This window comes from Stigmatopora argus, chromosome 14 (genome assembly GCF_051989625.1).
Source record: "Stigmatopora argus isolate UIUO_Sarg chromosome 14, RoL_Sarg_1.0, whole genome shotgun sequence".
Taxonomy (NCBI): Eukaryota; Metazoa; Chordata; class Actinopteri; order Syngnathiformes; family Syngnathidae; genus Stigmatopora; species Stigmatopora argus.
The window spans coordinates 12,188,321-12,214,578 of record NC_135400.1 but is presented as its reverse complement, the minus strand read 5'-3'; the positions used below and the strand labels follow the sequence as shown (position 1 = coordinate 12,214,578).

Sequence of the window (26,258 nt, the reverse complement as noted above, 5' to 3'; positions counted from 1 at the left end):
CATGTGAAGAGAACCGTGTCCTTTTGTAAAAACAACAACATAATTTCAAGAAAGCATATGTGATTTTGGGGATTTTTTCCCGAGATGCAGAGAATAAATGGATAAAAACACAGAAGTCACATTCTGGTTGGCTCAACATTTGTTTACTGTCACAAAATTTTACAGGTATGTTAACAATGTCTATCCATTTTTCACAGTTTCAACGTGACAAATACGAAAGAAGTAATATCGTCAAGCTTCCATAACAAACAGCTTGTCAATAAAGTTTTGATTTGAACGAGACGCGTGACGTTGCCGGTCCCAAATGACCGTAACGCCAGCAGGAAAGCGCAAGGAATTTTCAGGGGGCGTGTTTGTATATTGCGCATTTTGGGGGTTGGGCGAAGGCACATGCGGCGCGAGCTAACGCGGAACTTATCTTAGCGATCCTCCGTCTTTCCACTTCGGTTTATGATTTGCCAAAAGTCCCGTAGCCCCCGGGAGGACGAGCGTTTCGCTTGGGCCTTCGGGAGTGCCCCACCGGCACCGAAGATGCCTCCCGATATCAAAATGGCGTCCAAACATGTGGGCGGAAAAGGGCACCGCGCTTCCACTAGCGTCATTATGGCAACTCCGGAGAAAGGACCGGGGAGGTGGGAGCGCCGCGGCAGAGGACACCGACCGAGGAGCGCTTCGAGGCGGCCGCAAGATAGCGAACCTGCCGTCCCCGACACGACACGCTGACGCGGAGGCGGCGGCTGCGGCTGCTCCTCGGAGCCCGGCATGAGCCGCTAGCATGAACGGAGCCGTCTACATTCCGTTCTTCCAGGGCCAGCTCGAGTCCGTCCTGGAGCAGGTGGTCCAACTAGCCGTCCAGGAGATCAGCTCGACGGTGGGTTCCAGCCTCAACGCGCTGCTCCTCGAGGCCGCGGTCCACGAGCAGGAGAACCGCCGCCTCCGGTTGCGCCTGCAAGCTTGGGAGAGCCGCCGAAGTCACGACGAACCACGCCGAGAAGGCCAGGCGACTGGGGCCGGCGACGAGGGCCCGGATGTGGGTAGAACAAAGCCCGAGGAGCACCCCGAGCCCCTCGGACCCAGCGGCGGAGTCACCGACAGCCGCCGCTTGGAGCAGCGGGCCCGCGTCGTTGGTAGGCGAGCCGAAACCGCTATTACACAACAACACGCCACGCTTACGCAGCACGTTACGTAATGCCAGTCTCGCGCGAGTGATTGACATGCCATGAAAAAACAACAACAACAAAAGATGGAAGAAAGCTTGTCCAAAGATGGCGAAGGGTCACGTGCTCGCTGGGGGAAAGGGGGTGCGCCGGAACGTGGCAGGGGGCGGGGCTCTTGTCACCTCTGTCAACACAGGTCTCAAGTTAAAATTGCTTTTTTTTTAAATGGGACTTGTTCCAATTCTTATGTTCGGGAAACTTTCTGCTTCTAAGTCTAATCAGCCAATTGGTTATGGAATAATCATTTTCATAGACTTCATTGTTTAGAAGTATTGTTTACTACAAACATTGCCCCAAATGCTAATTTTTGGGGGCGCCTAAATTTAATTTACAATTTGACCACCTGTCCCTTTCAATGGCACCTAGACATAATCCAAAGAGAGAGTTGGTGTTGGATTTAAATATTCTCTTATTCATACATTTTTTTAAATTTTAACATATATTAACAAGGCACTGTTGTCTATTTGTGGCCCCTCAGAGCAGCTGAAGAGCGCCATGGAGCGGGTGTTGCACTCGGCGTTGTGCCGGCTCAAGAAGATGGTGGAAGCGTCCTTCGATGACCTCCTGCTGGAGATCACGCAGAAAGAGCGCGAGAGGCAGACGCTGCAGGCCCGGCTAGAGCGCCGCAGAACCGCCCCGCGCCGGGAGGCCCGAGACCGCCCGGGCTCGCCCGCCGCCTCCGATGACGCGGACACCGCGGACGGCGGGCACGCCGTCGACGGGGATGCGCCCGGACGCAAGTGGGGCCGAGATGTTTGGAAGCCGGGAGGCGAGATCTCCGGGGGACGGCGCCCCGGCGAGGGACCGGCGCCGCCTCCTTCCACGGTCGGGCTCGCCCTGGACCCTTTGCAGGACCCCCGCTGGACGCCTCTGGAGGACATGGACGTCCTGTCGCCCGAGAACGATGCTGCGCCGCTTCTCGAACCCCCTCTCAGCCCCTCAGGTGAGCCTGCACCTGGTGTTTTTAATTTCCATACATTATAATTTCGTGAACGCAATATAGTCTCTAATAATAATTATTGTTTTGTTCATAGAAGTTAAAACAAAAGGGTTTTATTTTTTGGCCTTTTGTTTGTAAGTGAATACATATGGGTTGGAATTGAGCCCAACAACATATCGTTACTATAGTTAATAATACTGGAACGGTATTTTATAAAACTGCACATTTAACCGATGTCTTCTAATACTGAGGAATATTATAGTAGGATAACAACGTTATTATTTTTAATGTCATTCTCCTGGCATTTTTTGGAACAAAAAAGAAAAGCCCTCAATTTTCAGAAGAACAATTTTTGCATGAATCAACAAGCCTAACAAGATAAGAATGAGAGAAGAAAGGCATCCAATCATATCTATTTTTGTTGCTCTTCTTAAAAAAACAGGGTAAGAAAAAAAACAACCTGAACAAGAGGGAAAGTAACAGAAATAACGCAAGACGAAGGTTAATGACCACGTTCCACTCAACAGGAAGTGTGGGCGTGCGCTCTTCGGCCTCCATGTTGCAGCGCCTGCTGACGACGTCGCAGCTCCCGGACGACCACAAGAGGACACCCGACGCCGGCGAGACCCAAGACGACGTCAACGAGGATGACGACGAGGAAGAGGAGGAGGAGGAGGAGGACGAGGAGGAAGACAAAGGGAAAAAGGTAGGGTTACCGCAATAAAGTAGCAAGTCAGCTGACATGGACCGACTTTGGGTTCCATCTCGCCTTGCAGAGGAAACGTCGCAAAATTTGGTCGGAGTGCCAAGATTGCGGCCGGCGGTTCAGTCGCGCGTCGCTGCTCAAGGCTCACCGGCAGACTCACGACGGCTCCGACGGCGGCTCGCCGCCACGGTGTTCCCACTGCGGCAAGCGCTTCTCTTCGGCGAGCCGCCTCCACGCCCACCTGCGGGCTAAACACCAATCGTGAGCCCATGGCAAACGCCGGTACGCCATCGACCTGAAAGATGCCAAAAACGGGAGCAATGGATTGCCTCGACTGTTGTTTGAATCCCAAGAGCGATCTGGTCTTATTTCGCTTTATCATTTGTTTTCTTGAGGGGGAGGGGCATAGGGATGTCTGGAATATGACATTTCAGTCAACCTCAAGAAATCTGTTTTAAAAAAATCAGTTTATTTCCTTTCTAGCTTGAAGAAACGGAACTCGTATCTCAAGTTTCCACTGAATATCACAGCAGAACGCATTGACAAGTCGCTCACAAGTCAAAACAATTTTTAAAAAAGGCTTGTGAAACAAGAGACGGCTTAAAAGTGGTCAACCTGCTGCAGGTTCGCTGTTGCTCAGCAACCACAGAAAAGATCCGCAAGATGTGAACGTCTTGTTCTTAAAGGGACAGCAGTGGATTTTCTCTTAAGTCGTGGGTTCGTCTCAGGATTGACGTCTATTTTTTATTTTTATTTTCTTCTTTCACCTGCGACTTCCTGTTGTTGTTGTTCCACCTCATGTCCACATACCTCACACGGTGGCGGTGATTTCACCGCTTGACTCCCACACAACTTTAATGACCTCATCCCACCGCTCGCCACCGGTTTGGACGACAACCAACTGGTGGTGGCGTTGCATTGATGTGAATTTCTTTTCCGGTTATTCTTTTTAATTTCCCTTGGGTTTACAGGAACTTTGTGACCATTTTAATCTGGTTTAAAGCAGTGGTTCTCAAAGGATTTTTTTCAGCTAAAAATATCTTGATTACCACCCAAAATGTGGAAAAAAATATATTAAGAGAATATTCTAAGTACATTTTCATAACTAGTAGTTTTTGGACCATATTTGAATTTTTTGAGCAACTAGTTGACGCAAATATGGATTTCAAACAACATAACTGATGTCTAGTTTACTCAAAATGTTTTAACTGTCAACATTTGAGAACCATTGGTTTAATAATCACTGTTTTCATCACTGTTATGTCCTTTTGTTTTTTAATTGTCAAGTTTTCAGACCTTTCCACCACCTGAACTGTCATCATTTCTTGTGTATAGTGAGAATTTTCTGCATAAAAAAAAAAATCAAAAGCGGAGGGTGCACATCCTACATGGATACTCACTCACTGTATTAGCGCTTACGGTTTCGTCAGGGTTGGGAAAGCGGTGTACTTTGTTGAAATATGATATGCCTGTAATGTTCAATGTTACAATTTTTTTTAATATACATTTAGTGATGCTTCTGGTCAAGGTTGTACCCAAATAAGTTCAGTCTACCATCAAACCATTTTTTCCAAGTTTGCTGTTTTAATTTGGGGGGAAAAAAGCTAAAATGTTAAACAATGGTTTAAAACATCTCAATTATTTAGGATTTTTATGGGCTGAAATGGATTGTGTACGTTTGAAATCCATCAAATGCCTTTGGGTCAGGTACCGTATGGTTTTAAAAGATGTGATTGACATGTCATCAAAATACAACCACATGCAGTATGAGCAAAGATAAGCTAGCCTCTTATGATAATATTCAAGAATGTTTTGGACACAGTCTTTAACTGAACTTTGAACTCGTCATTGCAAAAAAAAGTACTTTCCATTGACTTGTTAATGTTTTTGCAGCCAGTGTTTACCTCATTCTTTTCAGACTGACACCCACACATTCAAACCATCTTGTCCTCATTACAAAATAAGCCAATGTCTTAAAAACAATAGCACAAACACATTTTCATTCTTCTCTTTCACCGCCGCTATTCATCCTCTCAAGTTTCCAGCCTAGTTTGAGGCTTCTTAAAAAACATTTTTCACAAACCGATCAAGTATCTGTATTTTCCAGCTGTGTTCAACTCAATGGTAATTGACTGTATAAGGCACAATCTGCTTTTTTTGTGCCACACAGTGCACCATAACAAGATAAAAGTCAAAATACTGACCGAAGAAATAAAACAGTACATTTTGCTCTAAAATGGAGATGAAATTGACTGTGAAAATACCATGCTGAATGCTCTTTTTTTGTGCATCACTTCACTATGCGACTTTGACCCTAATTTCAAATACACCATTTTAATACACATACTAAACAATTGTTGATAGGTTGTACTTGAATAACTGCAACTGTCCTAAGTTACATGAGTATGATAGCGCACACTTTTTTGTCAGTAATTGTGCACTGAGCCAGGTCTCCAATTTACGCCGTATTCGTGCTGCCCGTCGCTTATATTGTTGTGATGCGCTCATTTTTTTAAATGAAAAAAGAGCAGGATTCAATCTTCACTTTTGACCGGTTAGTTTTGTTCCATTTTCAAGCAGTGGACTGTTAGATGTTTTCTCTCGGCATTGGCCGAACAACAAAACTTTATTGCTTTTGAAGTGGTGTCGACGCACGCAAAAAGGGAAGTTTTGTAACATTGCTCAAATGTTTCGTCATTAGACGCAATACTTTTGATACACTTTTTGTATTTTCTGATCGTTGATGTGAACTTTTCAATGTTTTAGTGTTGATCGTCAATAAATGTTGACCAATGAACTTGCCTCCATCTTTTATAGTCGCTTTATTTTTTACCTTGCTGCCAGTTCTAGTATATCGCCAATGGCACTGAAAGAGTTCAGGAAAAAAATCCATTCAATTTCCATTGAACTTTTATAAAATATATCGTTGCAAAAATGGAGTCGACTCAAAACAATGTTAACAACCATTTATAAACCCAGGTGTGGAGAAAGTGTCGGTTACCATGGCAACCCGCCTCGCCGAACGGAGCCCAAGCGAGAAGGAGGAGAGAAGCGGCGGCGGAGGAGGAGGAGAAAGGAGGTGGAGGAGGGACAAATTGGCCTCTGTTTGAGGGGAGGAGAGGCCGAGGTGGACGTGGCGGCTCCGCCGGAGTTGGCCACAAGTCGCAGGAGGCCAGCGGAGCCGAAGTAGCCATGACGCGGAACGCCCGCAGGTAAGAACCGCACGAAAGGCCCCCGCGGTCGCCGCCATTAGGCTCTCACAACCGGCCGGCAAGCAGGCCTCCTCCGTCAGGCCCTCCTCTCTCCGCTCCGCATTCGTACCACCAACCGTCGTCATCTGACCTGCTTCGGCCCCAGCTGTCAGCCACCCCCCGCTGCGCCCACACGCCGTGCTTAATGCGACAATAAGCGCGGGGGAGCTCGGGCCCCCCTTCGGCGCTGCCTCCTTCCCACTCTCGCTCACTTTCTCCGGGATGCTACTTAGCTTAGCCTAGCTTATTTTAGCATGCCGAGGCGCCGACAAACAAGATGGCCACCGGCTAGCTTAGTCGCTAGCTGCTTAGCCTTGGCGCCTCCCGCTCTTTGTGTTCGCCCATAGACTTTTCCTCGCCTCCTACTTCTCCATATTGTCTCCGCAAGTCAAAAGTCGGCTCGCACGTGATAAACTGTCCCTTCGAGTGTCGCTTGCCACATACTAAGATAAACCTTAGCCGCCATGTTCTCCTCTTCCTTTTGGGCCGCATTCCTGCACTCGCCCGGCGGATTCGCGTGGCAACCTAAACCCTCCTCGTTGCTTGGCATATCTTTCAAAAGTTTCAATTCAACTCTCTAAATGGAATGAAATGGCAAAGTTGGTCATTGAATGCATTTGCCATGAGGAACTTGTATAAACTCACAAGAAAAGTACATATGAAGTTGAAGCACAAACAAAAAAACTCCTGTCTTTTTTTGTAAGAATTAGGGGGCGCTCATGCCATCACCTTTACGTGTAATCTTCTATTTATCTAACATTAGGCATGTGAGTCAACATATTACTGTGTGCCGTGAACTGTACTATGATGTATATTCACTAATGCAACAAAAGTCAATATGACACTGTATTGAGTGGTTAAACTATAGATGCATCTTAATTGTCTCAGCCCAAAATTCAATAGCGTTAAACCCAGTGGCGTCCAAGCTACGGTCCGTGGGCCAGCTGCGGCCTGCTGTCACTGTCGTTTCAAATTTACTTTTGTACTCCGGATGCATCAGTTTTTATTGTAAAGATTTTTATTTTCAGATGCTTTATTGAAATCGAACCGGAATCGTCGACCACTAATTACTTTCGTTGTCTACCCAGGCCGCCATCGGGACGGCGCGGGTGGTGACGTCGGGTCGTCAGACGAAACCCGTGGCACCCATTGGCGAAGTCTGGACTCCTCCCCCTCGCCAGAAACGTCCGGCGCCCAGGTCTCGGGGGCGGAGCAGATTGATGTGACGCTCCGCCCCTCGCCATGACAGATTCGGAGGCCGAGTGTTTGAGCCTGAGTCTGGCCTCGGAGGGCGGTTCGCCCCTAGACCCGGGCGGCCACCCCTCGTTGGCCCTCCTTTCGTCGGAAGGCCCCGCCCCCACGCTGTGTTCGCTGGCGGCCGAGGTGGCCGAGCCGTTGGTCATGCTGTCGTGCGTCAAAACCGAGCCCGAAGACCTCGACGACCTGGAGCGACTGGAGCCCGTACGCACCGTGGACCTGTCCGAGATCCAGTCGCTGTCCACTGCCGAACTGGGCCGCGAGCAGATTAAGATGGAGATCAGCGGCCTGGAATACATCAAGGCCGAGCATCAGCGCGCCGACCTGGATCATCAGCTGGACCCCTTCCGCCACGCCGATGACATGGACTACAAGTCGCACTACGAGACCGGCTACGTGTTTGATTACATCTCCCAGGTACGGGTTTACTTTCTACGGTGCTCTGCCCACCCGCTAAAATAAAAACGTATCCATCCCAGTTAAACTGAAATGTGGCCCCGTTTGTGGCAGGTGAGCGACTCGCTGGACTACATCAAGTCGGACCACCACGTGGATCTTCAGTGTTACTACGCGGCAGAGCTGGGCGAGCCGGACCCCGGGGCGCCGCTGCTGGCGGCGCCGACGCACAATGCCTTGGAGTCGATCCACATGGCGGAACTGCGCAGCGAGCTCAACAAGCTGCGACCCGATTCGCTACTCTTGCTGGACGGGGTGACCAAGGCCGAAGGCGAATTCCCGTATCAGGCGGCGACAGAGGAGAACAAGGCGGCGGGCTCGGCTAAAGGAGCGCCGCCGAGGAGGCCGCGCAACATGCAGGGCGAGAAGCCCTTCTCGTGCACGCAGTGCGGCAAAAACTTCAGCACGCTGGGCAACCTGAAGACGCACCAGCGCATCCACACGGGCGAACGGCCGTACTCGTGCGCGCAGTGCGGCAAGAGTTTCGGCCAGGCGGGCAACCTCAAGCGCCACCAGCTCATCCACACGGGCCAAAAGCCCTACGTGTGCGCCCACTGCCCAAAAGGCTTCACCAAGGCCGACGACCTGCGCGCCCACCAGCGACTGCACACGGGAGAGCGGCCCTTCGCCTGCCCCGTCTGCGCCAAGACCTTCGGCCAGGCCAAGGAGCTCAAGGCGCACCGGCTGGGCCACGCCGGCGAGCGCCCTTTCGCCTGCCAGCACTGCGGCAAGAGCTTCGGCAAGGAGGCGGCGTACCGCGACCACCTCCGCGCGCACGACGACGACGGCGGCGATGACGACGACGTGGGCGACGGCGCCCAGCCACGGCCTTTCACCTGCTCGCACTGCGGCAAGACTTTCGGCAACGGCGCCGTGCTCAAGACCCACGAGAAGATACACTCGGGCGAGCGGCCCTTCGGCTGCGCCCAGTGCGGTAAAAGCTTCGGGCGCCTCGGACACCTCAAGGCGCATCAGCACGTGCACACCGGCGAGCGCCCGCACGCTTGCGCACGTTGTGGGAAGACCTTCAGCCAGTCGGGCCACCTCAAGGCGCACCAGCAGATTCACAAGCGGGAGCGCGCTGATGCCCGCTAGCCAAATGGACAACTGGACACCCTCCCCTTTTTATCCTTTTTTTTTTTTTTTACTCGTATAGCCACCGCTTTGTTACCTTTTGGCGCCTTTCTAATCGTGACGTCGTCCACGGCTGATTTCACGCGTGTGGAGGCGGCACCTAAGGAAAGCCGTTTGAGCGTTTATTGCATACATGTCATAAGAAGAAGAAGAGAATGACGGCAGACGCCGTCCTATTGCAAAGTGAACAATTGACAAACCATTGGGTAGCCAAAGCACGACTTGTGTCGCAAACTCCTCAAGCCACTCAAAAGGCCTGGGCAGCACCTTTCATAAATTCAATTGTTCAAAGTAAGTATAGGAATTTCCTAAACATCATCATAGATAAAATCATGTTTTCACATCCAAAAATGACATCACTTAGAATTGAGGCCGTTTTGTGATTTTTAGTTGCACACTGATATACACTTTTCTTGACGTTTTTCTTTTACACAAAAAGGCAGTTGTATATTTTCCATATTGTTCCTAGATCTGTTGCATTTTTTTTGGGCCGCTTAATTAAAGAGGGCAGCCTTTTAATTAAGCGGCAAAAAAATGCCACAGAATGACAATATGGAAATACTAATTTCTCTCCTTCCTACACTAACTTAGGATGCCATGGACATTACAATCGTAAACATGTTCGAGTCGCCAAAGTATGAAAATACCCAACAAGTGCACTTATATTCTTATATGAATGACTATGAATGTGTGCGACTAAATGCGATCTGATTAGACAAGATCGGTTTTCTAATTTTTATCGATCAATGAACCTCTAATTGAAACCAGCTATTTCAATGAAAACTGGCAAAATAACAAACATTAGCTTCAAATCATGAAATGTACACAAATACAGTGTAACATAGGAGAACTTTATTTAAATGTGCACGTTGGGAGATATATTGTCCGGCCTTACGTTGACTGAATGATTTTTTTTTTAAACTTTGAATTCCCCAATTTTTCCATAGGACCACATACAATGCTAAAGTTTTTCACATCTATATAGGCACCCAAATGTAATTCAATGCCAGCCATTCCAGGTCAAACTGATTTGATTTCTATTCCTGACAATGGAAGTGCACAAGTTAAGAAATTCTTTGATTCTTGGGCTAAAGTCAGACGTTAGCACAAGTGGACAAAAAGTGTCCCCAGGTAGTCGGAAAAGCAACATGAGTTGCACGTAGATGTAGTTCTAGTGAGAACAATGCTGATATCAGTGCAGCTTGTTTTAAAGAAGCACACGGCTTTCCTTGGGGAGTCGCCAAACACGCGGCTAACAGTGTGGTGTGGCTAATTCGGTGCTAGCTAGCATTAGCTAGCTGTCACACTTTGTTACACGTTAGTCTGTGGACTTTTCTATATTTATATACATCTCTCTATCTTTATCTAAAAAAAATTATATATATATCGTACACTTGTTCCATATCAACTTGTACAATGCTGTGGAAGGCGTTTTTACGCAAAGAATGTTTGTTTGGAAATGCTTTCCAATGGAAAAGAAGAGCAACTTGTTTACACTGATGACATGGCTCATCATGATGACGTCATTCCAGCTTTTTTGGGGGGGACTTTGCTTTGATCTTTGAGACACCCACTCACCCGTGTGAGCTGCTGGCTGATCACGAATGGACTCGGATCTTTTTTCTAATTAGCCAGACAAATGATTACAGGTTAATCATCTCTTCATCTTCGCTACCTTTTTATCTTCTCGCACACACGTTTTGTACCGGTCTTTTATGATCACATGACGCTTATTGAAAAGGAAGCATTTCTTGTACTGCCAATCAAATATAAAAAGTAAACCTTATCCTTTTGTTTTTTGCACTAGTGATCTACGTACTTCTGTCCTTGCTTTGCCACTAGGGGGTGCTTTGAGTCGTCCTCTGCTTTACTCGAGCGCCACTTCAAAGTTTTCAGAAAAGGTATGTCAGGCCTTCCTTGGATAGACGCCCACTCTGATTTGAATGGTCGCTGTCAGTCTAGCAATTCAAACGGATTGCGCGTCTATCGCCGACAACGGCACGGAAACGGGGATCTGGATCAGTACGTGGACCGGTTAAGCAACAATCGAATCAATTGATGTCAATTCTAGCTGTGCTGCATTGTACTGCTGTAAACTTTTTGAATCTGCAATGAATGTATATGAAACACTAACGTAACTGTCACACACAGGAAAGTTTATTCTACTGACTCTTTATTGAGGACCACGTGGGCGATTTCAACTAGACGTGAGGGGATCCGACGTGGTCTCGGTGGATGAGCTGACCACCCTTCCGTCCACCAACTTCTCTACCACTGTCACCACGCGCTTGCGAGATGTAGTGGACGAGGACGAAGACAAGGACGGGTTGGCGACACAGGAGATGCTGCGGAGAAAAGACGTGAGGCCACGGCGGACGGCGCGACGGGCCTCGCCGGCGCGACTCACCCTCCCACGTTCTTGCCGTCTATTAGGCGGCGGTACTCTGCGATCTCCATCTCCAGACGGTCCTTGATGTCCAGCAGTATATGGTACTCCCGCATTTGGCACTCCATGTCGGCTCGCAGATGACATATCTGGTGTTCCAGCGAGGACACCTGCGGGGCGCGAGGCAAGGTTAGGTCACGCTCGGGTTTACGCGCCGATCCGTTTCTCACTCGCCTGATACTGATGTGCCGACAGCTTCTGGTGGTGGTGATACTTTATTTCTATGAGCGTTCCCTCCTCCGCCGCTTTCTGAGTAATAAACGACATCACATTTTCTCTCATTAAGGGATGGCGGCGCCACGGGAAATGACGCTAACCGGTGCCTGAGGCTGAAGAATGCGGCTTCTCGACAGACCAAAGGTACATTTTTCTTCACTTTCCATTGTTTGGTTGTTTGTTTTCAATCGAAATGTTAGCTATCGAAGTAGCATAGCTTAATTTATGTGTGTATACAGAGTGTACTATTATTCTACTCACAGAAAATCTGGTTAATACATAAACTTGACAGTATTATCAATATTTGTTCAAATGATTTAGGTACTACTTTCTTATAAATACAATGAAAACATGAACAAAATGCTGTATAGTTAAATGAAAATAGTACACCTATTATGCCCCCAGTAGCGTTTTTTTATGGACAAATTATGCCCTTTTTTATAAAAATAATCTGCTTCAATTATGACCGCCGATGGCAACAAATAACTATATATTAAGGTGTTTTATTTTTATACCCCATCTTCAATCTATTAAGTCACTAGGAAAAGACAGTGAATCTCTGTGCAATGATGTGTATTAGTAGTGTACTAGTGCCTTACCAAATCCAACATTGACTTCAGCTCAATCTCGATCGTCTGCAATGTGCGCTTGGTTTCATTGACCTCCCACCTGTAATTCTCCAAGCTAAATTTATCCGTCGAAACTTGATTGTTGATCCCCTCTATCTGCACACAAACATACGTCACGAGGGTATGGACGCACACGCTGGCCACAAAGCCCCGTTCGTCACCTTGGCGTTGTACCAGATCTCCAGGTCGCGAAGGTTCTTGGCCACGATGGCTTCGTAATGATCTCGGATTTCGCCCATCGTATTCAACAAGTCCGAGGGGGCGGGCTTGGGACATATACAGTCCGGCTCCGTCATGTCAGGGCGTGATTTCTTCAGCTCCTACCCGCGCACACACGCACTTTGTTAGGGTGAAAGGGCAGAGCAGATCAAGAAAATGGGCCCGCGAGACCTAGGTGTGGATTTAAAGAAACGGGGGGAAAACAGTCTTAAAGACAACCTCCTGGTGGTTCATCGTGAGGGAGATCAGCTCCCTGTTGAGAGCCTCAAACTCCTCCTCCAGTTGTCTTGTGTTCAGCGAGATCGTGTCCAGATACTTCCGCAGTCCTCCGATGTCGGCCTCCACCGCCACGCGCATGTTGAGCTCGTTTTCGTACCTGCCGTCGTCGGGGAGAAAGAGCGACAGTTGGGCCTCGCGTTGCAAAAGGTGAAGGTGGATCTGGGCCAGAAGCGAACTCACTTGGCTTTAAAGTCGTCAGACGCCAGGGCGGCGTTTTCGGCGCTCAGATGGACCTCAGCATTGATCCGCTTGGCATCTAGGATCTGAAACAACAAATGGTACCTTGAGAAGACCAACGTTTTGGAATTTGCGCTTCCTTAAATTCAGGGTATACTTATCGTTTTCCGCAAGCGCTTTGTGCATATTTTGCCATCACCTTGGCTTTGAGGTCGGCGATTGTGGGATAGTAGGCGGTGTAGTCTCTGCTGGAGGGACCCACGCGGCTCTCCATGAACTGATGAATTTTCAACTCCATCTCACAGTTGGCTTTCTCCAAAGCGAGGACCTCGTTCAGATAGATGGCCAACCGGTCGTTCAGGTTCTGCATGGCAAACTTCCCATTGCCCATCGGGGGTTCGTGCCAGGTGTTGGGGGAGTTTTGGCGGAATTGATCGTAGTAGGGGGAGATGAAGGGGTTGGGGGGGAAGCGTCTCTGGATTGGGCGGGGGAATTGGTCGTGGAATGTGCGCCCCGAGGAAATCCGCACTCCGTGCCCTCCCGCGCCGCCGTAAACGCTGCCGGCCCTCCTGTCTGTGAACCCGCCGCCGTAAACGCTGCCGGCCCTCCTGTCCGTGAACCCGCCGCCGCCCGTAATGGAAAAGGTGCGGAGCGACCTGGCCGAGGAGATCATGCTTGTGGTCATGCTGGCGTGCTAAGTTGGAGGTTGAGGCTCGTCGGAGAGTGACTGGATGCCAAGCGACGCTGCCTTTTAAAGCCTCCCTGGATTCGTCTGGCAATCTGGGTGCGGCGATAGTGCGAGGGAAGGATTGGGTGGGGTGGGGGTTTAACCATCACCTTGGACAGCCACTGCCAGTTGGCAATGTTGCCCAGCGGAAGAATGAAAACCAACAAGTCAGGACTGCTTGCTTTTCTTAGGAAAACTCTTGTTGTTCTTGGACTCTTTCCACTTCCTCCTTTCTGCTTGTCTACTGGTGCGCATTTGCACGATACACTTTTGTATGGATTGTGTGTAGTCATTGCAGAAAATCTATCTTACACATCCATTCAAGCCATTTCTTGTGTTACCAAGACTGATTCTGCTGATCAAAATCATCAGCTACAAAAATGACATACATTAGCTGGTTTTTTAGAAGACTATCCTGAGTCTGGCCAGTCCAAGACTGAGACTAAGACAAGAACAAAACCATGAAAATGTGGTCTTGGGTCTTACTACACTAGATTTTGGCTCCGTTTTCGCTGGCTAAATAACTGATTACGCTGTTGAGTATCTTTGCACTTGTCTTGCTTAATTAGTTATAATGAAAATCCTCCATTTAGAGTCCATTGTTTTTGTCCTTGGTTTTGCAAATCTGCATCTGTCAGGTGATATTAACGCTCAGATTCTAACGTTTCTAACGTCTTTGTCAGGAAAAAAATGATGCTAACATCTTGGTGGTTGATTTTACGAGTTTGCTGACTGAGGATTTGTCTTCTGATGTCGTGGTGCTCTTTAACAATGCCTTCCGCAAGGGTTCGTTTCCAAGCTTCAACTGCGTCCATCCCTGTTGTGTCCTCCGATACCCCCCGACAAACCCGTGTTATTTAAATAGGAAAAAACCGAAGCAAAGTTGTACATCTTCACAATTCAATCAAAACAAGTTGACATGACTTCATTGGCTCGAAGCCCCACCCTAACCCAACATGTATTTTTAACCTAGCGAACCACAAACGAGTGAATGAACAAGTTCTCAATAATCTGTCATTAAACGCCCTTTAATCAATCTTCACTGGAACTCTCCCGAATGGCGCTCAACCTGACCAGTTTCATTCCTCGCGCTCTCGGCACGACGTTCCCCTCGACAAGTACAAGTTGTTTCTGGTTTTCCCTCTTAAGCAGTCACTATTTGGCAAACCCCAAGTAAACAAAACATTTGTCAGTTTGATCATGAATCTATCACAAGACTTTTTATGATAAATTAACTCATACAGTAGACTTTAGTGAACTGTGTCATGCATGCATCTATTAAAAGCGAAAAAGATACGGCCTTTTACCTGCTCGCACTGCGGCAAGACTTTCGAAAACCATGTTTTCACATCCAAAAATGACATCACTTAGAATTGAGGCTGTTTTGTGATTTTTAGTTGCACACTGATATACACTTTTCTTGACGTTTTTCTTTACTTTTACACAAAAAGGCAGTTGTATATTTTCCATATTGTTCCTAGATGTGTTGCATTTTTTTTGGGCCGCTTAATTAAAAGGGACAGCCTTTTAATTAAGCGGCAAAAAAAAAGCCACACAATGACAATATGGATATACTAATTTCTCTCCTTCCTACACTAACTTAGGATGCCATAGACATTACAATCGTAAACATGTTCGAGTCGCAAAAGTATGAAAATACCCAACAAGTGCACTTATATTCTTATATGAATGACTATGAATGTGTGCGACTAAATGCGATCTGATTAGACGAGATCGGTTTTCTAATTTTCATCGATTAATGAACCTCTAATTGAAATTTGAATATCCCAATTTTTGCATAGGACCACATACAATGCTAAAACTTTTCACATCTATATAGGCACCCAAATGTAATTCAATGTCAGCCATTCCAGGTCAAATTGATTTGATTTCTATTCCTGACAATGGAAGTGCACAAGTTCAGACGTTAGCACAAGTGGACAAAAAGTGTCCCCAGGTAGTCGGAAAAGCAACGAGTTACACGTAGATGTAGTTCTAGTGAGAACAATGCTGATATTAGTGCAGCTTGTTTTAAAGAAGCACACTGCTTTCCTTGGGGAGTCGCCAAACACGCGGCTAACAGTGTGGTGTGGCTAATTCGGTGCTAGCTAGCATTAGCTAGCTGTCACACTGTTACACGTTAGTCTGTGGACTTTTCTATATTTATATATTAATCATCTCTTCATCTTCGCTACCTTTTTATCTTCTCGCACACACGTTTTGTACCGGTCTTTTATGATCACATGACGCTTATTGAAAAGGAAGCATTTCTTGTACTGCCAATCAAATATAAAAAGTAAACCTTATCCTTTTGTTTTTTTGCACTAGTGATCTACTTCTGTCCTTGCTTTGCCACTAGGGGGTGCTTTGAGTCGTCATCTGCTTTACTCGAGTGCCACTTCAAAGTTTTCAGAAAAGGGAAGTCAAGCCTTCCTTGGATAGATGCCCACTCTGATTTGAATGGTCGCTGTCAGTCCAGCAATTCAAACGGATTGCGCGTCTATTGCCGACAACGGCACGGATACGGGGATCTGGATCAGTACGTGGACCGATTAAGCAACAATGGAATCAATTGATGTTGTCAATTCTAGGTGTGCTGCATTTTTTTTAGGGAACTGCTGTAAACTTTGAATCTGCAATGAATGTATATGAAACACTAACGTAACTGTCACACACAGGAAAGTTTATTCTACCGACTCTTTATTGAGGACACCGTGGGCGATTTCAACTAGACGTGAAGGAAGCCGACGTGGTCTCGGCGGATGAGCTGACCACCCTTCCGTCCACCACCTGCTCTACCACAGTCACCACGCGCTTTCGAGATGTAGTGGACGAGGACGAGGACAAGGACGAGGTGGCGACACTGGAGACGCTGCGGAGAAAAGACGTGAGGCCACGGCGGACGGCGCGACGGGCCTCGCCGGCGCGACTCACCTGCCCACGGTCTCGCCCTCCATTAGGCGGCGGTACTCGGCAATCTCCATCTCCAGACGCGACTTGATGTCCAGCAGCATCAGGTACTCCTCACGTTGGCGCTCCAGGTCACCTCGCAGCTGATGTATCTGCACTTCCAGCGAGGACACCTGCGGGGCGCGAGGCAAGCAAGGTAAGCTCACGCTCGGGTTTACGCGCCGATCCGTTTCTCGCTCGCCTGTATCTGGAATCCCGACAGCATCATGGAGTAGGCATTCTGCGTGTCTACGAGCGTTTCCTCCAGCGTCGCTTTCTGAGTAACATCACATTTTTTCTCATTAAGGGATGGCGGCGCCACGGGAAATGACGCTAACCGGTGCCTGAGGCTGAAGAATGCGGCTTCTCGCCAGACCAAAGGTACATTTTCTTCACTTTCCATGGTTTGGTTGTTTGTTTTCAATCGAAATGTTAGCTATCGAAGTAGCATAGCTTAATTTATGTGTATACAGAGTGTACTATTATTCTACTCACAGAAAATCTGGTTAATACATAAACTTGACAGTATTATCAATATTTGTTCAAATGATTTAGGTACTACTTTCTTAAAAATACAATGAAAACATGAACAAAATGCTGTATAGTTAAATGAAAATAGTACACCTATTATGCCCCCAGTAGCGTTTTTTTATGGACAAATTATGCCTTTTTGGGGGGGATTGACTGTGCTAAACCTCTCAATTTTGCTGCTGTCCTGTCCCAGTCACAATGGATTAGACAATAGTTGGATTTTCTTAGTTTGTAAGTTATTCATTATAATATGCCAATGTTAGTGTGGTCAATATAAAAATAATCTGGTTAAATTATGACCACCGATGGCAACAAATAACTACATATTAAGGTTGTGTTTTTATTTTTATACCGCATCTTCAATCTATTAAGTCACTAGGAAAAGACAGTGAATCTCTGTGCAATGGGGTGTGTATTAGTAGTATACTAGTGCCTTACCAAACCCAACACTGACTGCCGTTCAATCTGGAGCGTCTGCAATGTGCGTTTGACTTCATTGACCTCCGACCTAGAAGTCTGCAAGCTAAATTTCTCCGTCGACACTTGATTGTTGATCTCCTCCGTCTGCACACAAACAAACGTCACGAGGGTACGGACGCACACGCTGGCCACAAATTCCCGTTCTTCACCTTGGCGTTGTACCAGGTCTCCAGGTCGCGACCGTTCTTGGCCGCGATGGCTTCATAATATTCTCGGATTTCGTCCATCGTCTTCGACAAGTCCGAGGTGGCGAGCGCGCCCCCCTTCACGTCCACCTCCGTCGTCTGAGCGCGCAATGCCGCCAGATCCTACCCGCGCACACACACGCTTTGTTGGGGTGAAAGGGCAAGGCAGATCAAGAAAATGGGCCCGTGAGGGGGGGGGGGGGGGGGGGGGGTAACAGTCTTAAAGACAACCTCCTGGTGGTTCTTCTTGAGGAAGACCAGCTCCTCCTTGAGACACTCAACCTGCATCTCCAGATCGCTTCTGCTCAGCGTGATCCCGTCCAGAATGCGCCGCAGTCCTCCGATGTCGGCCTCCACCGTCACGCGCATGTTGAGCTCGTTTTCGTACCTGCCGTCGTCGGGAAGAAAGAGCGACAGTTGGGCCTCGCGTTGCAAAAGGTGAAGGTGGATCTGGGCCAGAAGTGAACTCGCTTGGCTTTAAAGTCTTCAGACGCCAGTATGGTGTTGTCGATGATCAGGTGGATCGCGCCGTTCGTCCGCTTGGCATCTAGGATCTGAAACAACAAATGGTACCTTGAAAAGACAAACGTTTTGGAATTTGCGCTTCCTTAAATTCAGGGTATACTTATTGTTTTCCGCAAGCGCTTTGTGCATATTTTGCCATCACCTTGGCGTTGAGGTCGGCGATTGTGGCAAAGTAGGCGGTGTAGTCTCTGCTGGAGGGACTCACGCGCTTTTCCATGAACTGTTGAATTTTCAACTCCAGCTCAGCGTTGGCGTTCTCCAAAGAGCGGACCTTGCTCAGATAGTTGGCCAACCGGTCGTTCAGGTTCTGCATGGCAAACTTCCCATTGCCCATCGGGGCTTCGGTCCCGCTGACGGACATGGAGGGGAAGCCTCGGTCAACTGGGTGTTAGAAGCCGGGGACGGACATGGAGGGGAAGCCTGGGTCGAACCTGCGGTAGAAGCCGGGGTCGAACGTGTGGCCATTGCCCGCCGAGGAAATCCGCACGCCGTGCCCTCCCGCGCCGCCGTAAACGCTGCCGGCCCTCGTGTCCGTGACCCGGCCGCCACTCATGATGGAACTGCTGCGGACCGACCTGGCCGAGGAGCGAGAGATCATGCTTGCGGTCATGCTGGCGTGCTAAGTTGGAGGTCGAGGCTCGTCGGAGAGTGACGCGATGCCAAGCAACGCCGCCTTTTAAAGCCTCCGTGGATCCGTATGTCAATCTGGGTGCGGTGAAAGTGCGGGGGAAGGATTGGCTGGGGGGGGCGGTTTAATGATCACCTTTGACATCCACTGCGAGTTGGGAATGTTGCTCAGTTGAAGAATGAGAACCAACAAGTCAGGCTGCTTGCTTTTCTTAGGAAAACATCCACTTCCTCCTTTCTGCTTGTCCACTAGTGCACATTTGCACGATACACTTTTGTATGGATTGTGTGTAGTCATTGCAGAAAATCTATCTTACACATCCATTCAAGCCATTTCTTGTGTTACCAAGACTGATTCTGCTGATCAAAATCATCAGCTACAAAAATGACATACCTTTGCTGGATTTTTTAGAAGACTATCCGGAGTCTGGCCAGTCCAAGACTGAGACTAAGACAAGAACAAAACCATGAAAATGTGGTCTTGTGTCTTACTACACTAGATTTTGGCTCAGTTTTCGCTGGCTAAATAACTGATTACGCTGTTGAGTATCTTTGCACTTGTCTTGCTTAATTAGTTGTAATGAAAATCATCCATTTAGAGTCCATTGTTTTTGTCCTTGGTTTTGCAAATCTGCATCTGTCAGGTGATATTAACGCTCAGATTCTAACGTTTCTAACGTCTTTGTCAGGAAAAAAATGATGCTAACATCTTGGTGGTTGATTTTACGAGTTTGCTGACTGAGGATTTGTCTTCTGATTTTATGCCTTGTCGTGGTGCTCTTTAACAATGTCTTCCGCAAGGGTTGGTTTCCAAGCTTCAACTGCGTCCATCCCTGTTGTGTCCTCCGATACCCCCCGACAAATCCGTGTTATAAAAATAGGAAAAACGGAAGCAAAGTTGTACATCTTGACAACGCCCACGCTAACCCTAAATGTATTTTTCACCTCGCGAACCACAAATGAGTGAATGAACAAGTCCTCAATAATCTGTCATTAAACGCCCGTCAATCAATCCTCACTGTAAATCTCCCGAATGGCGCTCAACCTGACCAGTTTCATTCCTCGCGCTCTGGGCACGACGTTCCCCTCGACAAGTACAAGTTGTTTCTGGTTTTCCCTCTTAAGCAGTCACTAATTGACAAACCCCAAGTAGACAAAACATCTGTCAGTTTGATCATGAATCTATCACAAGACTTTTTTATGATAAATTAACTCATACAGTAGACTTTAGTGAACTGTGTCATGCATGCATCTATTAAAAGCGAAAAAGATAGCCTGAATAGGAAAAGAAATAACGCAAAAAGCCAGATATTTGTAACCTATTGGAAAAGGATTTGGTAGAAGCTAAATTGTCCTTTTCATTTTCCATTGGCTAAAGTAGCTGGCATCGATCAAATGTCTGCCTGTATTAACTTGGAGCAAATGTATTCAAGTTCTTCTTCATTATTACCCATACATTTTTTTCAATGTATTTAACCATTTTTTTCTGATGTTGTTTTAACAGAAAACCTTTGCAGTCAGTCTCCATAATTAATGAGCTTAGCCTCATGTAAGTCAACTTTGCATAGCATTGTTGCTCTATTTGGGAATGACTGCTGACATATGATTGGGTGATGCCAATAACAACAACAGCAATGGCATCATAAATGATATTTATTGAGTGAGTTTGCTGTTGATGTTCTCCTCTCATCTCATCTCACGCTACTGGTGTTGACCTCTTGCACGATGACAACACCGCGGTTGATTTTGGTGGTGGTGGTGGTAGTGGCGGTGCTGCCGCAAGACCAGAACAAAAGATACCTTTAGCCGGGCTGCTCAAGAAGAGAGGGAGGGGCTTTCCCCAGGTCGCTCACCTGGCGACCTCGCCGTCCATCAGCCGGCGGTACTCTGCGATCTCCATTTCCAGGCGTGTCTTGATATCCAGAAGTTCAGCAAACAGCAGCTTTTGCTTCTCCAATTCAGCCCTGAGCTGAGCCAGCTGCCCTTCCAACAGCTCCACCTGCCTTTGGTAGCCGTGCAACATGGCGGAGTAGCGAGCTTGAGTCTCGGCAAGCGTTCCCTCCAGAGCCGCTTTCTGCCAGAGCGAACAATTGGCCGAGAGAAACGATTAGAAGAAATGTCACTGACTTGACTAACGTCTCAGGTGCGCCAGACCAGGCGAAGGGAAGGCCATGGATGGCTTACCTGGCTGAGCTCCGCCTGCAGTTGGATCTGCAGGTTCTGGAAAGTTCTCCGCACTTCGCTCATCTCGCTCTTGGACGTCTGCAGGCTCACGGTCACTTCCTTGTTGAGCTCGGCCGTCTGAGCGTGGAATTAATTGGTCGAGAAGGTGGAGGAGATGTTGTCACTTTCAGAGCTTTCACACTCACCTTGGCGTTGAACCAGGCCTCCAGATCTCTGCGGTTTTTGGCAGCGACGTTCTCGTAGTGATCCCGGATTCCGGCCAGGACGGCGGAGAGGTCCTGCTGAGGGGCGGCGTCCACCTCCACGTTGACCTGCCCGGTCATCTGGGACCGCAGGGCAAGGAGGTCCTGCGGGCGGTACTCGGGGTCAGATGGACTTTCTGTACAAGCGTGGACTCTCTGACCCGCTTTTGTGCACCTCCTCATGGTTCTTCTTCAGGTAGATCAATTCCTCTTTCAGACCCTCCACTTGCATCTCCAAGTCAGCCCGAGTGATCGTCAGCTCATCCAAGACACGCTTCAGACCGGCCGCGTCGGCCTCCACCGCCTGACGCATCCCTAACTCGTTCTCGTACCTGAGCACCGTCGAGAAGTTGGTTAAAGAGAATATGTTTTGGACCCGATGTCAGGAGAGCGAGAAGAACTTGGCTCCTCTGCAATCAGCTTGACTTTTGTAAACAGGAGTTTTTTCTAGGGTGTTTGAGTGGCGACTCACTTGACACGGAAGTCATCCGCAGCCAGCTTGGCGTTGTCGATGGCAAGAAGCAAGGCTGCATTTGTCATGGCGCCATTTTGGATCTGATTCCACAAACAATCCCGGCGGAGATGGGACAGACCGATTCAATTCAGTATCGGCACTCGACAATCCCAAAGTGTGGAGTACACGTACGGCCCCGGAAACACGCTCACCTTGTCCTGCAGATCTCTGATTCGCACAAAGAAGGCGGTCCAGTCGTGGTCCTGCGGACCGCTTTTTCTGGCCAGGAACTCCCTGATCTTCAGCTCCAGCTCGGCGTTGGCCTTCTCCAAGGAGTGGACCTTGCCCAGATAGCTGGCCAGCCTGTCGTTCAGGTTCTGCATGGCGAACTTCTCGTTGGCAGAGATGTCGATGGCTTGGGCCAAGTTGAAGCCACCCGCTCCGGCCATGGTCGAGCTGACCTTGGAGATGCGGACCCCGGAACCGCCCGCCCCGCCGTAAACGCTGCCGCCGCCCCAGCTGACGTTGGAGACGCGGAGCCCGGAGGCGCCTCCCGCGGACCCCAAGTTGCTGGCGCGGGACGATGTGATGTAGCTGCGAGTGGAGAAAGAGGCCATGACGAGACTGAGGACTTGACGGGACTGCGGACCTTTTCAAAGCTCCAGACCGCACCCCATCGCTGGGATTCCAAAAATGACACTGAGACACGGCGGCCCCAGGCAAGGAAAACAAGCAAGTATTGTGCTTCGGGGCTGGTATGTTCGCATTTCACCACTTCTCCAGACCCGAATGATGTCCGTCAACACACCCCACTGCCCTAGGTGACAGCTACATTCCCGCCACACATCTCAATTGCCTCAAGCAATCCGGTTTCAAATTGCTGACTGGTTGTGCCGGTCCAAGCAATGCCAAGGATGTGAAAACACCCCAAATGACCCCCAGCGACGGCTGCACCTCCGACCGACGAGGTACGCCCCGTGATATGATTTGCTGTCCGATTGACATCGCCGCTAGCGTCGGTCATACCATGATCGGTTGGGACTGAATTTATTGTGCATCTTTCATTTTCAATCCTACAAATAAACCGCAGTTCTTCACGTTGCTTTATTGCGATGCCACAGGGATTCTGGCATCTCATTGGGTTTGGGAGCTCCCGTCTCCATCGCCGTCTGAGGTCTCCTTGGTAATAACGAGCGCTTGTTGGACAGAGCTGACGTCTGACAGACTGCAAACGAGGACACGAGTCACATGACTAAAAGGTCTTCATTTCGGCATGGCTTCCTAGTCGTCTACCAATGGGCTATGAATTTCGTATATGATTAATCGACTGTCAACCGTAGATTAATTGATAACTAAACACCGATTATTCTATTGCCTGTAAAACGATGAATCAAATGTTGGCCGTAATTTTCTTCTGTAAACTATATGTGCTTCATTGACCATTTAAAACAAAAAAAATCAGTGAAAATGATGCTTGGGGAAAAATACTTTTAAAAAAAATACTCTGCTCCATCACCATGGTAACCAGTCTTTTTGTTCACGGTGCGGTTACTGAGTTCCTTTTCTCCTCTTGCATCTCCAACCAGGATTGGAACCCACACTTGGCTTTGTCAAAGATGATCAAAGACGGGTAGGAAGAACTTCAGTGCCTATAAAAGAGAAGAACTTGTAAAAAAGGTAAGACATAAATGACATTAGAAACCACCTCTGCTAGGCTAACATTTTACGCTTATTTTTATGAATGGGACATCTATACCCGTCCATGGGGTTAAATATGATGAAAAAAAAAGTTCGATTGTCACTGTACTTCAATTTTTATTCAGTCATGATAAAAGTATCTCGTAAAAGAAAAATTTGAACAATTCAATCACTGGAAGAAAAAAAAATCTCAATTTGAATGAAGCGAACGTATTGCATGCAATCAATCAGTGTTTGCATCCAGATCAATATCTTGTTTCACACAGTTTCCCAGCAAATTATGTTCAAATTTTGACCTTTTTCTTTCTAACCGAGCCCAAACGAAACTCCCATCATTGTCATACTCGACATTTTTTTCTTCCGATGTTTACTTGTGCGAGATGTGTGATTGATTGACAGGCGACATATCCGTCGTAACTCCAGCCTCGGCCCCATTCACGATCAAACTCGTTTGGAGGAATTTGGGTGCGCCGGCCGTTCCACGGAAACACCGTTATGTGAGGAAACGTACTCTTATAAACACACGCTCGCATGCTTTTGCGGTTTCTCGGGAATTGTGTTGCAACCGTTTTAATTTGCGGCTTCATAATTATGATTATACGATGCTACTGTACCTGCTTGCCTGGTGTGTGTATGTTTGTGTGACTGTGTGTGTGTGTGCGACTGTGAAAACGATATTACTCAATGTCACTTTTTGTTTTTTTCAATAGTTGACTTGAATGAAACCTGTATTTAAAATTGGAAACACTGTCAATCATCTGACTTTCGTGAGAGCAATGGTTCGCAATCCGTTGACATCAAGTAGCACCCAAACAAATACTTTGTAGCCGCAAAGGTTTAAAAAAGGCTTTTATTTTTTGGGAAGTAGAGGACAAAATATTGGAACAATTCCAACGTACTCCCTTGGTAAAAAATAAAGTAAAATAAAAAAAGCCAGCATATGCTGGTTTCAGAACTAGCAAGACCAGTTTGAAAACACTTTTTTTTTTTTTTGCTGGATTTGTTATGTTTGCGTCCTGGTGCACAAACCGACTTATGCTGTATTTCTTAGCAGTTGATTGCAACTCAACTTGAAAAATGTAATTAAGGTTTAAGTGTACGTACGATTGTTATCGGGATGACGAAATCTATCATAAATTTTATCGTAAACGTGATGGATTTCAAGAGGCGGGAAAGAGCGGTCGCACGTCAGCTTTTATTTGAGCAGCTGCAGGAAAAACATGACAAGATTTCAAGTGCAGAAAAATCACATTACAAAGAAGCGGGAAAAATATCCCACTTTCAGATGAAGAACGCGTGTCGTGGCCACAACTCCAGCGGTCTTGAAACGAGAGCGTCGCGACCAATCGCGCCAAAGTCGACCGCGGAAACCCAAAAAGAGCCGGACGACTTTGCGGAAAAAATAAATTCTGCGTCCGTTCCGTCTATTTACACCGCGCTTCTGTACGCGAATCGGTTCGAGCGCCGCTCACGCGGGAAGTCGGCCGCCACGCCGTGCGGTCCTTCAAAGTAAAAGTCCAGCTTCAACCTCAATTTGGGACTGAAAGCGACGGCGCGTATGGCAGGATGAATCCACTATTAGCAATCGGCGTTTTGGTCGTTTGAGAACTCGTCTGACGTCATTCGGGAAATCATTTCAGCAAATATGATCTTGAAAAACATTTTGTCCATTTTTAAATGGAGCTTTTTTTGTATTTTCTAAACTGACAATTTGAAGTATCGTGAAAAAGCCAGAAATGATTCAAATGATGAGTAAGGTAGAGATCGAAAATGAAAGTGTTTAGTTGCGATTCAAAAGATAAGATGTATTTCACGCACGGTTTCCGCCATTGTAGCACTGGAGTTGGAGGCAGGACTAGACCCGTACCGATACGATTGGGCAGAATGGAGCGCCGAGCGGTCGCCAATTATTATTATTATATTTTTACACAATTTCCATCCACGTTTGGAGCGCTCGTGTTTTGTCTGCAAAACTTGCCCTTCGATCATTTGACGCCTGCCTAGAACTCTAGTGGGATCTGCACTACACTGTAAAAAATGAATTGGAATTTAGTCACTTTTATTTTGTAAATTTAATTCTAATTCAATTTTAAGAGTGAAATTTAAACCTTTCAGGTACAGTGCACATCTATTCAAAAGTTAGCATTAGCTTAACTCTTTCACTGCCAGCTTAGGTTACCAAGCTATGTGTTGTGGTAGTTAGTAAAAGAGGGTCATCAATATTGAAATGACTTATTGAGCACAATAGACATCCAATCTTTTTTTTCAATATATTATAATTTGGTGAAAATTATTTTAAGTCTATTATTTATATTTGTACTTTTTTAACTAACCATTCAATCATATTTTTCCCCAAAATGGATCCTTCAATTTATTTAAAAATTTAAAATGATTAGAAAATATTTTGTTATTGCCCCATGGGACACACTAATACAATCAAATGTGAGAATTTTCGTTACCTCTACTTAAAATTCTTAAGTTAGGTTCATAAATCGTCAGTTTTTTTGTTTTTTTTACAGTGTAGCAGTAATGTTAACGTGATATTAGCGCTATGCCTCCTAGCGCTAACCGTAGCCGTCGGCGGTACGACTAAATGAAATCATTGAATGTCTTTGTCAAAAATATTCTGGAGCACGACAGCTAAAAAACAGCGACGACGACAACAACAATAAGAATCATCGTAATAATAAGAGCAATATTAATCCTAATAATGACGAGTCATTGCACAC

At 47.2% G+C, this 26,258-nt stretch overlaps 5 protein-coding genes and 1 long non-coding RNA gene across 7 annotated transcripts; 3 read left to right on the top strand and 3 right to left on the bottom strand.

Moving 5' to 3' along the window:
- The first annotated feature begins 361 nt into the window (after nucleotides 1–361).
- LOC144089047 (uncharacterized) lies at nucleotides 362–5,665 on the top strand. Its single transcript, XM_077619858.1, has 4 exons — nucleotides 362–1,127; nucleotides 1,696–2,160; nucleotides 2,685–2,863; nucleotides 2,934–5,665. Exons 1-4 carry the CDS (start codon nucleotides 776–778, stop codon nucleotides 3,126–3,128), a joined length of 1,191 nt encoding a protein of 396 aa, XP_077475984.1. The 5' UTR covers nucleotides 362–775; the 3' UTR covers nucleotides 3,129–5,665.
- Nucleotides 5,666–5,900: 235 nt separating this feature from the next.
- LOC144089045 (uncharacterized) lies at nucleotides 5,901–9,694 on the top strand. The gene is made up of 3 exons (XM_077619856.1): nucleotides 5,901–6,075; nucleotides 7,203–7,788; nucleotides 7,882–9,694. The coding sequence occupies exons 2-3, from the start codon at nucleotides 7,357–7,359 to the stop codon at nucleotides 8,920–8,922; spliced, it is 1,473 nt and encodes a 490-aa protein (XP_077475982.1). The 5' UTR covers nucleotides 5,901–6,075; nucleotides 7,203–7,356; the 3' UTR covers nucleotides 8,923–9,694.
- A 181-nt stretch (nucleotides 9,695–9,875) lies between these two features.
- Nucleotides 9,876–24,419, top strand: LOC144089055 (uncharacterized). Of its 2 annotated transcripts, XR_013304992.1 has the most exons (8): nucleotides 9,876–10,862; nucleotides 11,113–11,321; nucleotides 11,395–11,536; nucleotides 11,694–11,767; nucleotides 16,014–16,245; nucleotides 16,333–16,760; nucleotides 16,911–16,984; nucleotides 23,418–24,419. It is a non-coding gene; the product is annotated as an uncharacterized LOC144089055 (long non-coding RNA). The 2 variants fall into 2 exon arrangements; XR_013304993.1 differs by lacking the exon at nucleotides 16,014–16,245.
- Nucleotides 11,124–13,511, bottom strand: LOC144089053 (keratin, type I cytoskeletal 50 kDa-like). The gene is made up of 8 exons (XM_077619870.1): nucleotides 13,127–13,511; nucleotides 12,931–13,013; nucleotides 12,691–12,847; nucleotides 12,414–12,572; nucleotides 12,223–12,348; nucleotides 11,582–11,656; nucleotides 11,369–11,517; nucleotides 11,124–11,306 (listed from the first exon to the last, which is right to left on the bottom strand). The coding sequence occupies exons 1-8, from the start codon at nucleotides 13,316–13,318 to the stop codon at nucleotides 11,159–11,161; spliced, it is 1,089 nt and encodes a 362-aa protein (XP_077475996.1). The 5' UTR covers nucleotides 13,319–13,511; the 3' UTR covers nucleotides 11,124–11,158.
- LOC144089046 (keratin, type I cytoskeletal 50 kDa-like) lies at nucleotides 16,338–19,006 on the bottom strand. The gene is made up of 9 exons (XM_077619857.1): nucleotides 18,756–19,006; nucleotides 18,467–18,674; nucleotides 18,271–18,353; nucleotides 18,031–18,187; nucleotides 17,764–17,922; nucleotides 17,573–17,698; nucleotides 16,806–16,880; nucleotides 16,589–16,737; nucleotides 16,338–16,526 (listed from the first exon to the last, which is right to left on the bottom strand). Exons 1-9 carry the CDS (start codon nucleotides 18,932–18,934, stop codon nucleotides 16,379–16,381), a joined length of 1,284 nt encoding a protein of 427 aa, XP_077475983.1. The 5' UTR covers nucleotides 18,935–19,006; the 3' UTR covers nucleotides 16,338–16,378.
- Nucleotides 20,801–22,470, bottom strand: LOC144089048 (keratin, type I cytoskeletal 50 kDa-like). Its single transcript, XM_077619860.1, has 6 exons — nucleotides 22,044–22,470; nucleotides 21,850–21,932; nucleotides 21,553–21,709; nucleotides 21,321–21,482; nucleotides 21,136–21,252; nucleotides 20,801–21,025 (listed from the first exon to the last, which is right to left on the bottom strand). The coding sequence occupies exons 1-6, from the start codon at nucleotides 22,446–22,448 to the stop codon at nucleotides 20,801–20,803; spliced, it is 1,149 nt and encodes a 382-aa protein (XP_077475986.1). The 5' UTR covers nucleotides 22,449–22,470.
- Nucleotides 24,420–26,258: the final 1,839 nt, after the last annotated feature.

Bases quoted from the DNA above. Each gene is read 5' to 3' on its own strand.
- LOC144089053 (XM_077619870.1), bottom strand. From the start codon at position 13,318: ATGGGCAATGGGAAGTTTGCCATGCAGAACCTGAACGACCGGTTGGCC. The intron at 12,573-12,690 runs GTTGTCTTTAAG...GTGCGCGGGTAG, and splicing joins TCACGATGAACCACCAGGAG to GAGCTGAAGAAATCACGCCC. The intron at 11,307-11,368 runs GTGAGTCGCGCC...TTTTCTCCGCAG, and splicing joins GACGGCAAGAACGTGGGAGG to CATCTCCTGTGTCGCCAACC.
- LOC144089046 (XM_077619857.1), bottom strand. From the start codon at position 18,934: ATGACCGCAAGCATGATCTCTCGCTCCTCGGCCAGGTCGGTCCGCAGC. The intron at 18,354-18,466 runs GTGATGGCAAAA...TTGTTGTTTCAG, and splicing joins TCGCCGACCTCAACGCCAAG to ATCCTAGATGCCAAGCGGAC. The intron at 16,527-16,588 runs GTGAGTCGCGCC...TTTTCTCCGCAG, and splicing joins GAGGGCGAGACCGTGGGCAG to CGTCTCCAGTGTCGCCACCT.
- LOC144089048 (XM_077619860.1), bottom strand. From the start codon at position 22,448: ATGGCCTCTTTCTCCACTCGCAGCTACATCACATCGTCCCGCGCCAGC. The intron at 21,933-22,043 runs GTGAGCGTGTTT...TTGTGGAATCAG, and splicing joins TCAGAGATCTGCAGGACAAG to ATCCAAAATGGCGCCATGAC. The intron at 21,026-21,135 runs GTAAGCCATCCA...TCGCTCTGGCAG, and splicing joins TGCAGGCGGAGCTCAGCCAG to AAAGCGGCTCTGGAGGGAAC.
- LOC144089047 (XM_077619858.1), top strand. From the start codon at position 776: ATGAACGGAGCCGTCTACATTCCGTTCTTCCAGGGCCAGCTCGAGTCC. The intron at 1,128-1,695 runs GTAGGCGAGCCG...GTGGCCCCTCAG, and splicing joins GCAGCGGGCCCGCGTCGTTG to AGCAGCTGAAGAGCGCCATG. The intron at 2,864-2,933 runs GTAGGGTTACCG...CTCGCCTTGCAG, and splicing joins AGGAAGACAAAGGGAAAAAG to AGGAAACGTCGCAAAATTTG.
- LOC144089045 (XM_077619856.1), top strand. From the start codon at position 7,357: ATGACAGATTCGGAGGCCGAGTGTTTGAGCCTGAGTCTGGCCTCGGAG. The intron at 7,789-7,881 runs GTACGGGTTTAC...CGTTTGTGGCAG, and splicing joins TGTTTGATTACATCTCCCAG to GTGAGCGACTCGCTGGACTA.